Below are 16,549 nucleotides of genomic sequence, written 5' to 3' on the forward strand. Positions count from 1 at the left end.
AAAAATAAAATGAAATAAAAACCAAACACGGAAAACAGCTCTCAGACGTTAACACATCCGAAACTGACAGAAACATCCAGAACTCACAGGATGAAAAGGACCTTTTCCACCCACCGAATGCAAAACCACTGTGTTTTGGGGCACAGCACAACGAAGCCCTGGAGCAGCACTGAGATCGTGTGCCACCACCATTGCATCATCTCATGCTGCAAAGACAAGACTTCTCCCTCAAGTGACCCTGACATTCCTCCCCATTTTCACCCCGATTTCCAAACAACACATGGCTTTGACAACAGGGCTTATTTTGTGCTTTAAAACAGAGGTTCAGAGAGAGCGTTGTCCTCACGGGGAAGAACGAGAGCGGCTGGGGGAGCCCAGCAAGGCACCTTCCCCAAACACATTGGCATAGGAGGATTTGAGGAACTGGACGTAGTTGTGCATGCTGCGGCTGGTGCTTTCCGACTGCTCCAAACGATCCTTCAAGTCCTGCAGGCGGCTTTCGTACCGGCGCTCTGCCTGCACACAAAGCACAGCTGAAAGAGCAGCACCCACCCTGCTCACCTCCTCACTTGTTCCAGTCCCTGCACCTGGTGAGAATTAGCACAGCAGGGGATGGCAGTGCCACACACGGTGCTATAGCCCTTCTCATTTGTTCTGCTCATTCCCAGCATCGTTCAGCAACCCGACAGACACAGCACGCAACACGGCTAGCTGCTCAACCTTTTAAAAGTGATTAGCTGTACTTTCGTGGAATTAAACATCTCTGAAAGCCAACCTGACCTGATGTGTTTGCCAACCCAACTCCAAGTAAAAATAACATAAGCAGCAGAGATGCACAGAAGAGTCTCACGTGTAGGAGTCGCAATATCTCTAACAACATCTGGTGCAAATCCCATTTGAACTTCAGTCCCATTGCTTTCCCACACGCTTCAGCTCAGAGCACTTTTGCAGGGACGTCTGTCTGTGGACAGACTGCAGCCAGGAGCCCCCACCCAGCGAGCACTGCTCACCAACCACTCACATCATCCTTGCTCCGACGCAGCTGGTTCAGCTCTGTCTTCGTCCTGCTCAGCTGGGTCTCCAAATCCAACAACTTGGACTGGGCTGCCCTCTCTCTCGAGGCCGCTCGATCCCGAGTTTGTTCAACCTACACATAACAACAGAGGAACAGTTTTATCAGAGGGAGTCTGTGGAAGAAGGATTCCAAGATTTCCCAACCTTCCTGCCCACAGAACCCCTGTGTGTTTATACTTGGACAGACTCCTGTGCATGAGCAGCAGGTCAGCCGAGGGCTTTCCTTCATTTCTCAGGGGGTTGAGCGCTATCAAAGTGTACCCACACATCTCATGGGCCGTGTTTCACCAAACGTGACCATTTTGGTCAAAAGCTGGGGAGGAATTTCCATTCCCCAGTCCTGGGAGTTGTAGGAAAGGAGACAAACACTAATTCCTTACTCGTTGCTTGGCATCCTCAATGGCCATCTCCAGCTGACGAGCCAGGGAGCTGCACTCACGGCTCTTCTCTTCCAAGCGCAGCTGACATTGGTGGATCGACTCCTCGCGCTTTGCTATGACCTGGAGGAACTCTATGTTCTGGGCACTCGTTGTTTCTAGTTTTCTAGGTTAAGACAAGGCAAGAAAACCTATTCATTTTAAATGGAGAGTGTTTCAGACTACCTCCTTGCCAGGTCTCAACTAGTCTGGAGGTGACTCTGGGCCCTCAAATAAATACTTCTTCATTTCTCTGAACTGAAATGCAAAGGCTGAGGGACACAGTATCCACATACACAGCTTCCTCCAGATGCTGTCACTAACAAGAACTGATAAACACAGTTAAGAACACTCTGCTGTTCAGTAACCTCAGAACTGCTGGGTTAGACTGAACGAGGAGTTGGGATTTGCTGAGCAGGCACAGCCCCTTTCAACATTTGTAAAGTTTGCTGCAAGAACCTACAACTCCCTCTCGAGTGGGCAGTCAGTGATTGGAGATCCCTGTGAGGCAAGTCAGGCACTGGAAGAAGACTGAAGTTGTTTCAATTCTGTGAAGAAAACCCACACAACAGAGCATGGAAGGAAAGATTAATAGAACAGAGCCTAATATTTCTAACCTTTCCAGCTCCTCCACCTTCAAGGCAAGCTGCTTTTTCTCCTCCTGGGCAGACTGATATCTCTCTTTTGCCATCTCCATTTTGTCCCCCTGGAGCTCAATCTAAAAATTACAGCCATTAATTACTTCACAGAACGGTCACTACACACACACGACCTGAGCAGCACGCTGCTCTCCAGAGGGAAACGTTCAGTTCATGTCTACTGGAGAGTCCTAGAAAAGGAACAGTGGATAGAAAGGCAAAGCACTGAACACATGAAGCATCCATTTCGCTGCAGCCTCCAGCTAATGCTCAGACAGGTACAAGAAAGTTCCTCACTACTCCAAAGGAAAAGCCAGGTTGATAAGAGCTTGCATGCAGAGCAGACAGCTCTAAGTGCAGCAAAGCACACACACTAAGAGCAGCCACATACCTGACAGCAGCCCACAGGGACACCACAGACTTAAACACGAGGAAGGTTTATCATTCCAAGCCACGCAGAGTAAAGCTGTCAAGACTACAAGATTATTTGCTGTGTCGTGAGCCATGGCTGTAGATATTGCCCTGAAACACCTACACAGGGCTCCTGGGAACATAAATCAGGACTGGGAAAACAACCTGAGAGGAGGCTGAGAAAACAAGGTTGGGACAGCACCATCAGCAGAGCTCAGGAGGGAAAGCTGACAAGATGATGGAAGTAACACAAGGGAGTGCTGAGATTTGCAAGTGTCGCCACTGCTGCTGTTCAGGTCCCATTATGGTTCTGCAGCAAGGGATCAGAAACAATTCCAACAGTACAGAATGCCACTAGCTGTGCTGCTGGCTTCTTGCACAAAGATAGGGCACACACACCTTTATTTTGCAGTGCACGTTTAATCTTTTCAACAAGAGCCAAGAACAGAGACGGAGCAGTTTGAACCTTCCTGTGACTGGAAGCTCATGTTGGTCTCAGACTCACAGATGCTGCGTTCCAGGAGCTCTCTAGTAATCCCTTACCCGCTGATGAAGTTCTGCAATCATGACAGTCAGTTCCATATTCTTCTTCTCATAAGCCTGAATCCGGTCCTGACATTCTGCCAGCTGCGTCTCTGTGGCCCTCAGGATCTCAGGCAGCTTCTCCAGCTCAGCAAGCTGGCTCTGGAACTGCTTGCATGCCTAAAGAAGACAGTGAGACATTTTCAAATGTTCAGAAACTTTTTAGTCTAGACATTAATTCTTGGAAAGCTTTGTTAATTTGCACCACTGTGATGTGGATATTTGTCAAGTACTGGAGTAGAGTGTAATTAAGGTCTTCTAGTCCCCTGCCATTTGACATCCATGGATCCCAGACTTCAATTCTACCAGAAGCACAGGCTGATTTACAAGGACAGCTGTTCCACAGCAGACAACGGTGTAACCTACATTACCCACAGTTCTAAGCCACTGTTTCTGCTACTAAAAAATGCAGTACAGTCTAAACATCTCTAAAGAACATTATATAGCCAAGAAGTTGTTAAATACTCATTGATTTTTGAAGAGTGAACAAAGCCCTGAGAAAAGCTAGTGAAAAAAAAGGCAATGAATGTCTCCAACACATCAGCCTTGAGAGGAATTAGTACCTGTTCAATCTCCTTGTTCATCCCATCCTTCAGTGCCTTGTTCTCCTTATCACACTTCTCCAGTTTCGCTGCCACTTCCTCTGCTTCCATGTGGGTCTTCAGCACCTGGGCATACCAAAAACAAATGTTTTATCTGTTATAAAAGTCCACAGTGCATGTGCTTTGCTTTGGAGTAACAATAACTGCTAAAGAGGATGGCAAGAAACTTGCTGCTGATTAACTGCCACTCCAAGCTAGATCTGGAAATTGCCTCCTTGCTTCTCCTGCCCATATCATTTGGGTGTTCTGCCACATATTCATCCCTTTTGCTTTATGTTCCTAAATACCAAAATATCCAAAATCCACACCCTCCCCCTCAAAAAACCCAAACACTCCATGGACAGCACTCATCATGCTGAAAGGTGGAGAACACCATCTCACTATTTATCTTTTGAAAAGGAGTAGGAAAAAGAAGAATAATTCAGTGTTGGGTTTGTCTTTAGAGGCAAATACTGGGGAAGGAAATCCTCCCACACTTCAGCACTGAAGCAAGTGGCAGTCTGAATGGCAAAAGAATCAAAACTACAGGAAACTGCAACAGCCTCCAAGAGCAATGGAGAGATTAAGGCAGAGCAGAATATACCATAATGGTAATGAGAGAAAGCACATCTGTGTGAGGAAGGAATCAAAAAAGGTGCCCACCTGTGACTTGTAGCTTTCAATCATCCCTTCGTAACTCTTGACAGAGCTCTTGAGCTGCTCTACTTCCATGTGTGCTTGGTTCAGCTTTTCCTCCATTGGCACCACACTTGCCTGGAAAAAGAAAGCATCCCCCAATAGTGTGTGAATATAACTGTTGCACTAGCTGCCGAACACTGTCCAGAATGGAAAACAAATAAACAAACAAAACCCTCAATGTAAACGAGCAAAACTTTCCAGACTTCACAAGACTCCTCCCAGCACGCCTTCCCCATCATATTCAGGTTGCGGTGAAACTAGTTTGAAACTAAGTGGCAGCAACAGGGGCAGTTCACCTCTGCTGTCAGAGGCCTTTCTAAAAACTTATGATTTCTCCTTCTTTGTGTAGCATTTCAGCTTCATGCCACTGACCTTCAGTCTTTCGTTCTCCATTTTGAAAGAAGCAGACTCTGCAGTTTGTTGGTTCAATTTATCCATCAGTGCATCTCTGTCCTCTCGCATCTTGTCCTCCAGGGTGGTCTGCTGTTCCAGCAGATCTTCAACACGGCTGCCATGCAGAAAGAAAATGAATCCTTAAAGCACAGGAAAGAATAAGAACTCCTAATTCTTCAACATTAGCTTTAGAAACGTGGTTTCTCACTGCCCTCTAATCCTCCTGCTTTATTCATACGTACATACCTATCATGCTGTTCAGTTACCTCAGTCTTCTTAGCTCACTGAAAACTAACCCAAATTATCTCTCTGGAACTCAAATGCATTGCCTCCAAGACACACGATAAGGAGATATTTCTCTTTTCCCTCATCCCTACCCATTTTTTCCTGCAGCAATAACTGTACTGCAGTGATACACATTTATTTACTATCACAACAGAACTGCCACGTACTATACTGCCTGTAGCTTCTAACCCCTTCCATTCAAGGACCTCAAACTTCTTCAAAGAAAACCCTAATTAATTAAAAGCATTAAAAAAGGCAAAGGATCAGAGACATGTAAGTGTGAGCAAACCTTTAAAGCCTGCCTTTACTGTGGCAAGTTAGCAGCAGAAGCCAAATCTTTGTCTCTTGATCCCTCCAAACTCTGCTACCCCATAGGCAGGTCAGGTTTTTCTTGGATATTTACCAACACCTCAATTAAACTATTTAATTATCATATTCAGTTAAATTATCCGTGAACTATGTACTCATTCACACCCATGTTAGTTTCCCCACACTGGTCTTATTTCAACCTGTTCAGTGTGACCATTTCCAGTTCCAGGTCGCTCTTGTCCTTCACTACTTTGTTGTAGCGACTCCTCCAAGACTCCAGAGTGGAAAGTGCCTCAGCAACGTAACTGTCCTATCCAAAGAAGCACAAATGACACCACAGTTACTGGACCAGACATGGGATACCTACACAGCACGCAGAGATGCTGATATGAATAAGCACAATATGTGCAGAGACTTCATTAAGGCTTAAAGTCTCCAAGTATTTAATTTTGTCCCTCCTGATTCTTCACAGAGAGGTCTTCAACAACACTGTTGTTACACAATAAACATAACAGCAGGGAAAGGAGAATCCTCTTTGAAGACAGCAAATGAATTATCAGAAACACAAAGCATGGGTAAAGTTTTGCTAGTGGCTCTGGTCTCCATATTCTAAAAACAAGGAGCAAAATGAAGTAGCACAAAATCCACGTTCCCTTCTGACTGTCTTAACTTCTCTATGCTTCCTTGATATCATTCAGTAAGTTTTCAATAGGAAATTTCAGTACAATTTGAAGCCTTTGTACTTTCCTGCTCTATCTAGTTTCTGGATTAACAACCAACTTCATTCAGAATTCTCAGCCACAACCACAAGGCTTTCTTTCACTGGCTCTGTCAATCCTCAGCTCTGGAGAACAAGGTGAAAAGTGAGACCTGCTAGTTTTGTGACAGCAGAGAAACCTGGATTTGTTCTAAACTTAGCACAAATGGGCCAAGGCACAGAGACCAAAATAAATCTCATTAGCTGAAAGCAGAGGCTCTCCCCAGAGCTGCTCCCAGGAGCCAAAGGTTCAGAGGCACAACCTGAAACGAGGTCTCTCCTCCTGCACCATCTGTACCTTTTCTGCCAGCTGTACAGCCAACTGCTCTGCATACTCCTCGCTGCGCTCTGCCCGCTCCTTCTGTGCACGGAGGGCTTTCTTCAGGGCATCCTTATCACGCTCTGCCTTCTGCCACGCTTCCTGCAGCTGCTCCTTGATATTCTCCACCTCTGCCTTGTGCTGAGCTCCACTGCGCTCCAGATTCTGCAGCGTGGGGAGGAAACACAGCACAGGGAGTCATGTCCTTACATACCTCAAGCAGTTCCTGGAAACACCAGAGATTGGTGTATAACCTCGAAGCTTCAGCCTGCAGGTACTTGTGTTTCACTGACCTAACCCTGCCCTGGCACAGGCACACGCGTCAGCATGAGTTCTAAAAGAGTGAGAAGGGCATTTCTGGCCACGTGGCTATAGAAAGCTGAAAGACTGCAAAGCTATACACTTAATCCCAGAGCATCCCAGTACACTGCCTGCAAACAAAAAGCAGCAGCCTGCTCCAGCTACACAAAAATAGATTCTTTCACTGCAAGTTACAAACTAATCACATAGGGAAAAACAAAAACAAGTTTGAAGATGCCAGATTTAAGAAGACTTTCAAGAGAGTTTTTGTTACCAACCTGGTTTCCAGGATGGATTAAAGCACAGAAATTATCTCCAACATTCTGCTTTGATACAGAAGATTTCATACACCAGAATTAAAAGTTGACTCTCAAACACCTTTTAAACTCCAATGAAATGAGGCAGATCTCACCCTAATTGAAAAGACTGTAACTCTAATAGCCACTCCATACTTCAGAACCAAACTTCCCTCCATCCTTATTCCTATTTGTATATTTCCTGAAAAAGTACTCATTTCCTCTCTCACAAGCTGCCTCCAGAACACTGATTTCCTCCCCTGACCAAGATAAATACGTGCCTACGAGCCTCCTCAGCTACCCAAGAACATTCTTTTTATTTCCTGAAGTGTTTACATGTAACACTGTTATTTCATGCAGCTGTAGAGCTTCACAAAATCAAAGCTCCTGTCAATTACTGCACACACACGTGGACCACTGAAGGCATACCCGGATCTGTGTCGTCAGACGGTTGTTCTCAGCTTCCTTATGCCGTAGCTGTGCCTGTAAATGGCCTCTCACAGACTCCATAGATTTTGAGAGCTCACTTGCTGTCTTTGCCTGTTCCTAAATAAGATGCAAACAAGTCACGTTTTTTTCAGTAAGCCAGGAAGAAGGAACACTTTGTAATACGAAGCTGTTTGGTGAAGAAATCCGTTACTGTTTCTAGCCCTCTCCACCTTTCTCAGCTGGACCTTCACAGCTCCCCCCCCTCAGCAAAATGGGCAACAAATAAATAACCATTTACTTCATATCAAATGCAAATGACTGGCCTGGAAGATTTGTTAAGTGAAAAACATCCTTCACATCTCATCTCATCCACTACACTTGTCTTTTACTTCTTAAACAGAGGGGCAAACTGGAATTTGGTATCAGGAACCAACAAGACCTTAAACAGAAAGGGAATTCAACAATAGGCCCAAACAAGGAGAATGCTACCTATTCATCTTGGCAATGGATGTTTTCTCAGAGAATACTGAATCCACAGCTGTGTGGGAACAGGCAAGCGGTCTATTTTTATGAACAAGTAATTGTCTCCAAGTACAAACCCATATTCTGGACTATTTGTGAGGGTGGAGCAGAAAGGGGGGAACTGAATAAGGAAGCTACCTTTTCTTCCTGTATCTGAACAACAAGACTGTTGATCTCTTTTTCTTTCTCCTGCAGCCTCATCTGAAGTTGCTGGAAAACAAACACCACTCAGATTTTAAGAAACAAACACATTCAGGTTAGCAGGTGGAGGGAAGCAGGTGTAATTGCCTCCCTCCAGAGACCATCAGATCCACAGCACTCTGTCTGGTATCCACAGCAACACCATCCTCAGCCTCAGAAAAAAAGCCTGCTGTCTCCTCAGACAAAGCAATAGGGAAACACATTTACTTAAAAGGGCATAGAGTACCCAGTCAGAAACTAGGACTTAACAGGACTATATACTCCACAGATGAAGGACACTGCCTATGTCTCACAGCTAATACTATCATTTCTGGCAATGTAAGAACACTTTGCTCAGTTCACAGGGAAGGAAATGGGAAAAAAAATGGTCCTGGATCATTCACACATTCAGTTACAGAAGCAGGAACAGAAAGCTTACCCTCTTAATGCTTTGCTATCACTAAGGTTAACTTTTTAAATAAGTTTGTAGTTTAATTCTTGCTTTGTGCATTCAGCACAAAAGAAAAGGCAAGCAGAATCATTTGTGCTTGAACCGTATGTGATAAGGACACACTTAAATATCCCAAACCATTCCTCACAGCAGAATACCACAAATCATAAAGGCGTCCTTGTATGTAGGTCTCAGCTGTGGTATCCCCAGCCTAAGCTGCATTTGAAAGGCTCTAAAAATCTTTATTCACTTTGTAACCCAGGCTGTTAATCAGAGGGGCTCCATTAACCACAAACAATACTGTTCTAAAAGGCATTAGAGTAAGGCCAGAAGGCTGAACACAGACCAAGAAGTGCTGGCAATTGTATGTCTTCCTGCACAATAAGACATTTTGGTTTGCTTACCAACTTCTCTGTATCGGAGTCAGCCAACATTTTCAGCAGGGCACCTTGCTTCTCCAGTATCTTCTGAGCGTCCCTCTCCAAAGTAAACATGTGAGAACAACTGTTAACTAAAAAGCCTGCTTTTTACACATTCTTAAGATGGAACTACAGACATCAACAGGTTTGTTGCAGCAGCAAGATACCAAGCATGGAATTTGCTTAGTACTTCACATATCGTAACCTATCTCAAAAAACTTTTCCAGTTCCCCCATATGAAGATGGTAACAAGAAGCACAATGGCAAATTAAGAACTTTTAGAACTCTCTCACTACTCAGAGTCACACAGAAGAACTCAGTCCTCTCTTCCAGTCTCACTGGTGGCTGAGAGAATGGTTAACATTGGCCTGCTTTTGCTCAAAGGGAATAAAAACTACAGGAAGAATAGCAACTTCCAGATGAGAAGGTCAACAATACAGTGCCTATACTTTTTAATGAAGCCAAAGGCTTAGATGGTGTAGCATCCCAGGAGCAGAAAAGTCAATCTTATTTTAGTGAGGTAGGTAGGAGTGAACAAAACCATCTTTTGTGACACAGTGGTCAAAGGCAGCTCTGGGAGAAAGAGTTACAGAGTTGTCAAACTCAAGTTCCACTTTTAGCCCATAATACAGTATTGCCTTCAGGAAGCAGCCACGTGGCAGCACTCAGCACTGCTCACCTCCCGCTCGTGCTGCTCTATGAGAAGTTCCCGGAGTGCACGATTGGTTTCTTCAAAGGTGCTCAGTTTCTGTAGCAGCAGCTCTTTTTGTCTTATCAGTGTGTTAATGTCTGAGCTGCTCATGTGCTTCTCCTAGGAGAGAAAAAAAAAAGAGTACTGTTGACATGCAAAGCCTGGAATTATATGAAGCTGATAAAAGCATGGGCACTGCAATAGTCAGCAGCACCACGTGGACAGAAGGTGACTGAATGCTGCAAATAAACACACAGAGATTTAGCAAACATTTTAAGCAAGTTAAATCCCTCAAGTTCTTACACTTTTACACCAGCAACTGTAACAATATATTTTTTAAGGCAGACATGGAACAGTACAATGCAGAAAAGGTGAGAACAAACACCCAACACCTACAATGTTGAGTCTCCCAATTGTGTTTTTCAGGGCATGAATCTGTCTGGCTGCTGCTGCTCCATCCCTCTCTGCCTCACTCAGCTTGGACATCAGGCACTCTTTCTCATGCTGCAAGTACTTTTTCTGTAGCCTGCAATGAGAATTCAGCCATCAGAGGAACATGAAGCTTTGACAGTAGTACCAGACAGCATGAATACACAGTTATTTGGGTTAAAACAGAAAAAAACATTAAACAAATGATAAAAGGTACCTAAGTTCACCATCTCTCACCGTGGAAGTTGTTCTGACAGAAGACAGTAAGTGGGCTCTAAGAGCTTGCTAGGATCACAGCTATGAAACAATAATTTAGAGGGGACAAATTTAACTTGTACCAAAGCTTGCACACACTACTAAGGCCAAAATGCAATGCTGGGCTTTTCCTGGGCACTTAAGCAATACAGGAGATAAGACTTCAAGTAGCTCAACGTGAACAAAGAAAGCACACTAATGCATACAGCTCAAAGCTTTTAGCTAGAGGGTGTAATGCCAGCAGTATTAGTTTTGGGAAAAGGAATCCACAGCATGAACAACCTGGAGATCTTTTCAAGAAATACAAAACTTCAAACACTAATGCCCCAATGGAACCAAACTTCCCTAATTCTCCAGATACACATCCTCAGGGATCACTCAGAAAAAAACCCCCACAATTTATGCCTTCTCATGGGCTCTCACTTAAGAGTCATAGAATCATAGAGGTTGGAAGGGACCTCAAGAGATCACTGAGTCCAACCCCACTTCTGCCTCAGTGAGACTTTTCATCAAGGTCAGAAATTCTCCTCTAATTTTTACCTTCACACTTATTCATCTGTTGATGTGTTGATAATCACAATCCAAGTAATACCTCTTGACATTCAAAATATTAACTGTGAGGCTATGACAACCCCACAGCAGGCTATTCAAGCCAACCTCTTTCAGCTCCCCAACACAGCAAGAATATTTCCATTCCCATGATCACACTAAACCCTTCTCTGCAGCTACTGCCATCTGAATTCCCCTTTGCAACAGATGAGAAAAAAATCACCAAAACCATCACTTCTTCAGCAGCACTGCAACCTAGGGTACAAATTACATCCAATAACAGCAGTAGTAAGGTGTCCTGTGAATGACATTGGAGAACTGGAGCTTTCTTACACAGTCAGATCTTTCTCCTCCCTCATGCGCTCAATATTGCGCCTGAGCAGCGTGTTCTCGTGCTCTGTTTCCACCAGCTCCTGTGTGACCTCATTCAGCTCTTTCTGCTCCTCAAGCAGACGTTTGGTCAGTTGCTGCTTCTGCTCCTCTTTCTGCAACTTAGCCTGAAAAAGATATTGAAATATTATTATTTAAGACATACCAGAAATTGACCACTGCTCCTCATGGATCCCATTTAGCATTTAGGAGCACAACAAGCAGTTGAAAGTGCACAAGAAGAGAGAATAGAGGGAGCTCGAATTGGTGCACCAGGTTTTTTGTTTATGAAGCAGAAAAGATCACCTGAGATTCCCCTGCTTGCACAGAATTGCAGCTAGCAAGATGGAAGTGAACTCACAGCAAGTTAAATAGTCAAATGATGCCACCAAATATTTAAATTCAATTCACTTATTAAATACCAAAACAGAATTCTGTTTTACAATTAAGCAAGTCATTCCATTAATTTTTTGTAGCACAAACAGAATAGAAAATGCTTACTATAGAAATACATTCTGTTCTCTTTCACCAATTTGAACTTAATTTTGTTTTGCATAAAATAAGTAAGCACACAACGTCTGCTACCATCACAGGGAAGAAAGAGTTGCCCCCCCCTCGCACCCCAAGCATCTAATGAAATCTGGAAACCTCTCCTATCCATGGCTTAAATGGGGTCAAGCACATAAGAGGCTCTTTAGCTGGAAAACACAGTATCACTGTCTGTGTATTTCAAAGGAGAATCAGAAGAAACCCTTTAGTGGAATAAGTGGGTGCTTTGACAATAGAACATCACCCAGCTGTGCCTTTCACCTGCTGGGATGACAACAACTCAGACTTTGGGCTTCAGCAGAAGATTATTTGGAAACTAAAGCACAGTGATGAGTTCTGAAACTGACATGGCTTAAAGAACTTTCCTAGCTGGGCTCAGTTAGTTTCTCAATAAATTAGCTCTGATTTTCTGGGCAACTCAGAGTGATTTCTTTAAGCAAAGTAGGCACGAGGCTGAGCAGACTTCCACTGCATCCAGGCTCTATTCTGCTTCTGCTGTGCAGTCACATCAGCAGGTCTTCACTCGGTGCCCTCACCTCATTCTTCAGCGTTCCCACTGCATTCATCAGGCTGTCAATCTTCCTCTCGTATTCATTCATTTTGCAGTAAACTGCATCTTCCTCATCCGTAGAGAGATCACTGAGGTGCAGCACTGACACCATCCTGTCAGAATCTGGAGGTGTAATTTCCAGGCGGTGAATTGGTCCCTAACAAAAACAAACAAACAATGCTATCTTCTGCCACACAGAAATGTGTAAACGGTGTTCTCAACCTAACTCTACCAAAACTAGTCACACCTCTGCGGTAAGACTAGGAAGGAAAAACAAAATGTGAACAGCTCTTCCATTTCCACGTGGGAAAATTCAGAAATGCAGGAAGAATAAAATAGAAAAAAAAAAAAAGAGAGAGAAAAAGAAAACTGAAATTCTCATCCTGGAAGAGCCAGGAATTCAAAATCTGAAGCTGAGGACTAGTCAGGAAGAAAACAGTAAAAATACTACAATTGCTGTGGCTGTGAAGTGGGACGAGGTCACTCTCCACCTCCATCCCATCAGATTTAACTGACACAGTGCCCTCAGCTGCTTTTTGTGCCTCCCAGCCCTGCAGACAGCTTTGCTGCTCTCCCCTGGGCACACTCCAATATCTCAAAATCCTTTTTTAAACTGCAGAGCCCAGAACTGCACACCATATTCCAGGTCAGACTGCATCAATGCTAAACACAGCAGGAACCAATGAGTAAATTTCTTTGCATTCTAGAGATGGAAACACACAAGCTGGATGCCAGCTGCTAATAAATTTCCAATTTTTTCTATATTTAAAAGTGAAGAAGATGCACAAGAAACACTCAAAATGGACTGCACGGGACAGTGCCCTTCTCTCCCATCAGTACAGCTCCCTCCAGCCTGATACTACACAACTGCTCTCTTCACCCTCAGCTAAAGCTGAAAGCTTGCTTGAGGGAGCAGAAGCAGCCATACCTCCCATTTGTAGGTGGAATCAAGGACAGATGTTCTTCCTGGGGGCATCCAGGGGGCCTTTGTCTTCACCTGGACAGCTCGGCGCACGTTCACGGTATTCCCTTTGATTTTCTGTTTGTGCTTTTGCTAAAGAAGAGACAGAAAAAGTAAGATCAATCACTAAGACCTTTTAAGAATTGTTTATGATTTTTATTGCTGCAAAGAGAAATGGAAGATCATTCACACACACAAAAAAAAATCAGTGTTATACGTGGTACATCAGATCAGATGAGCCAGCAGAGGAGGCTAACACCAGACAGAAGGAAAGGTTATGGCATACTCAGCTGACGTACTCTTGCTGCTTATCACGTACAGACTGTTATATGACTGAAATATCCACAATTGTGATGTGATAAAAGCCGTACAGCAGGAAGATTTGGGTCAGGAGGACTCCTCTGTAGGGTGCAAAGAATGCTGCAGTATCACCCATTGGGGTGCAGAAGGAACAACCTCGTAGATCCCTCCTCCACTCCAGATTAATCTTACAGAACAGCAGCTGTATCAACTGACAGCAGCACTACCAGAGGAAATAAGAATTGAATGGTGTCACGAGTTATGAAAAGCCCCTGAAGTGTTTTTCTGGTTTTACAGTCAAAAGTATATCCACATTTGCTTGCCTTAAATTTGAGGTGCTCAAAATGATGAAAAGTCAGTTTTTTGATGAGGAACAAATGCCATTCTAAAGTACTCCATGGGGAATTAATAAGAGGAAGCAACCTCACTGTCAGACCCTGATTTGCCATTAGCAACAAAGAGAAAATTGAGAATGTGTAACAGCATGTCTGCAGACACAGGAGGAACGAGCTAGCAATTTCCATTTCTTGTAGAGAAAAACTTTACACAAACATCCAGCTTCAAAAGGATGCAAGACATGGGGTATGAAGAGATCCTTCTCTGCAGATTGACAGCGTGCTTAATGCCAGAACATGGTTTGAATCCAGTCCCTTTGCTTCTAAACACATTTATCTTAATACAACCAAGTCAAAATGTGAAACCCTCAAACCCTTTCTTCAAAAACAGGGATGAAGCTAAAGCAATAGCACTATGAGAATACAAACCTGGGAAGTAAAAGGAAAAAATCCTCCAAAGTACATCACACTGAGAGCAATAGTTTTCATATTTAAGTATGTGATTACAATAACAAGCTGTAACTTCTATCCCATACTTAAACCACCTTAAACACAGAGAATGTGTCACTGGAAGTTTACCACTGGCTGTGCATACATCCTATGGTAAAACAGACCTTGAAGATCTCGCAGAGCTTCTAGGGCAGACCGTCTCTTCCCTGCAGCTCTTACAGACACCCAGCTGCACACTCCTACCTGGCATTTTGCAGGTGTGGTTTTCTGACCCTTTTTAATATGGACATGGACAGGGGTGTTTTCATCCACATGGACGTGCAAAGGGGGAGATGAGGAACGGTTCTTCATGGCTCTTCTGCCACAGACGGGAAAGGGCAATACAATGAAAGGAAACCTGTGAATAAGGAAACTGGAAATAACAACATTTCCCTCCGTGCCAGAGAGCAACAGTGGACAGTTTAGGTCAAAGTGTGAGCTTTCTTTCAATAGCATCTGCCATTCTGAAGCATACACTATTCTGCTGTGAAGCTATGAACACAAATCGTTCCTCTGCTGCTAGTGTTCTGATTTTAATGCGGCCTTCTTCAGATTTTCTCTCTGTGATGCATGCATGTACAAATTCACACACTAATTACCTAGACACAGAAAAGCCCAGAGACACAAGGTTAAAGAAATCAGTGGAGGTATGAACCTTTCTTTGAGGTAATGATCCTTCAGTACAATGCAACTGTAAATCTTAGAAAAATCCTACCAGTAGAGTTCTGTCAGCCCAGGTGTAATTACTTACAGTTATTTTAAGGCTCTTAGCTCCCCTTGACACTGTGCTCTGTGTAGATACTGTCGTCACTTCATTTCTGATGGATGAGGGAAACCTGATGCAGAAACAAAATCACAGAACATCCTGAGTTGGAAGTGACCCTTACGGTCATCAACTCCAATTTACAGGGAACAGTGCCCATTTCAGAATGTCCTCTTCCTTTCAAACAAAGGCAACACACAGGCTCAAACAAATCAGATGCATGAACCCAAACAACAGGAGTCAGTGTGTTATTGCTTCCTCTGACAAGTGCAGGATGAGGAAGACTGTCACACCTTATGTACTAAGAGTAGTTGGTTTAAACACTGGAAAACCATTTTCCAGGATGACACAAGAGGACTTTACCCTTAGCTGTAATGGAACTCTTAACCACTTTCAGAAAAGCCTGTAGCATGAGTCCTCGGTGCAGCTGGGCACAGCAAACACGTGCGTACTGGAGGCAAACCAGTCCCATCCACAGACCCAAACTGGGAGCAGTGTGAGCAGCTGCTTGCCTGGCAGTACCAACGGGACCAGGAGAAACCAGTGGGGACTGCTGTGCCCAGGGTGTGTAGGGCTGCTGGAGCTGCAGCACAAAGGGCTGAGCTGCTCAACTTCTGGAAACACTGCCTCCAAATTTGCTGCACAAGGGGATACAGTACAGGCGTTACTCGTAACGCGGCAGTCATTTTGTGCCACACCTCTGCTAGAACAGAATTCAGATGGCTCGTTACAGCCCATGATTCATTTGTCACTTTGCCAAGGATGGTGTAATAACCGCACTGAGTAAAACCAATAGGACCACATCAGTTTTGAAAGGCATCATGTTCTGATGGCCAACACCGCAACGTATCACCAACAGGGCTGAGCGAGTGAAGAGCTCAGCACGAAGCTGCTGCTGGCTTCACCCGGCCCAGGGCAGGGGCTACTCGGACAGCTAAGAAAAACCTGCTGTACACCTGTGTAGAGCAGCGTGCGACTGTTACTTGGACTTAACGGACAGGGCGGGTACGGGCAGGGAAAGCCAAGAGCTGGTGTGCTGCAGATCGGGGGAAAGGACCGGGGATCAGCACCAGCGGACCGCTGCGTCACTTCGCCAGCAGAAAAGCGGCGCCAGAAGGGGGACGCGCGTCCGAACCGCTTCGGTTAAATAACGGCGCGAGGAGACGAGCTGTGCCCGGCAGCGCCGGGCCCTGAGGGCGGGACGGGACGGGACGGGACGGGACGGGACGGCCTAGCGGCCCAACACCG

At 44.6% G+C, this 16,549-nt stretch overlaps 1 protein-coding gene across 1 annotated transcript; it reads right to left on the reverse strand.

Annotated features, from left to right (window-relative positions):
• Nucleotides 1–265: 265 nt before the first annotated feature.
• On the reverse strand, nucleotides 266–14,913 carry ODF2 (outer dense fiber of sperm tails 2). Its single transcript, XM_065737554.1, has 19 exons — nucleotides 14,743–14,913; nucleotides 13,382–13,507; nucleotides 12,440–12,610; nucleotides 11,319–11,482; nucleotides 10,149–10,278; nucleotides 9,741–9,872; nucleotides 9,047–9,121; nucleotides 8,150–8,221; nucleotides 7,490–7,606; nucleotides 6,444–6,629; nucleotides 5,589–5,698; nucleotides 4,774–4,909; nucleotides 4,366–4,476; nucleotides 3,685–3,789; nucleotides 3,083–3,241; nucleotides 2,108–2,208; nucleotides 1,455–1,617; nucleotides 1,022–1,147; nucleotides 266–516 (listed from the first exon to the last, which is right to left on the reverse strand). The coding sequence occupies exons 1-19, from the start codon at nucleotides 14,848–14,850 to the stop codon at nucleotides 343–345; spliced, it is 2,466 nt and encodes an 821-aa protein (XP_065593626.1). The 5' UTR covers nucleotides 14,851–14,913; the 3' UTR covers nucleotides 266–342.
• Nucleotides 14,914–16,549: the final 1,636 nt, after the last annotated feature.

The sequence above is a fragment of the Cyrtonyx montezumae genome, unplaced genomic scaffold (assembly GCF_038088225.1).
Source record: "Cyrtonyx montezumae isolate F1298 unplaced genomic scaffold, pur_monq_1.0 scaffold_20, whole genome shotgun sequence".
Taxonomy (NCBI): Eukaryota; Metazoa; Chordata; class Aves; order Galliformes; family Odontophoridae; genus Cyrtonyx; species Cyrtonyx montezumae.

Excerpts from the sequence above, each read along its gene's own strand:
- ODF2 (XM_065737554.1), bottom strand. The coding sequence starts at position 14,850 with ATGAAGAACCGTTCCTCATCTCCCCCTTTGCACGTCCATGTGGATGAA. Across the intron at positions 9,122-9,740 it reads TAGAGCAGCACGAGCGGGAG|AGGGACGCTCAGAAGATACT; the intron begins GTGAGCAGTGCT and ends TTTACTTTGGAG. Across the intron at positions 1,618-2,107 it reads AAGGTGGAGGAGCTGGAAAG|AAAACTAGAAACAACGAGTG; the intron begins GTTAGAAATATT and ends GTCTTAACCTAG.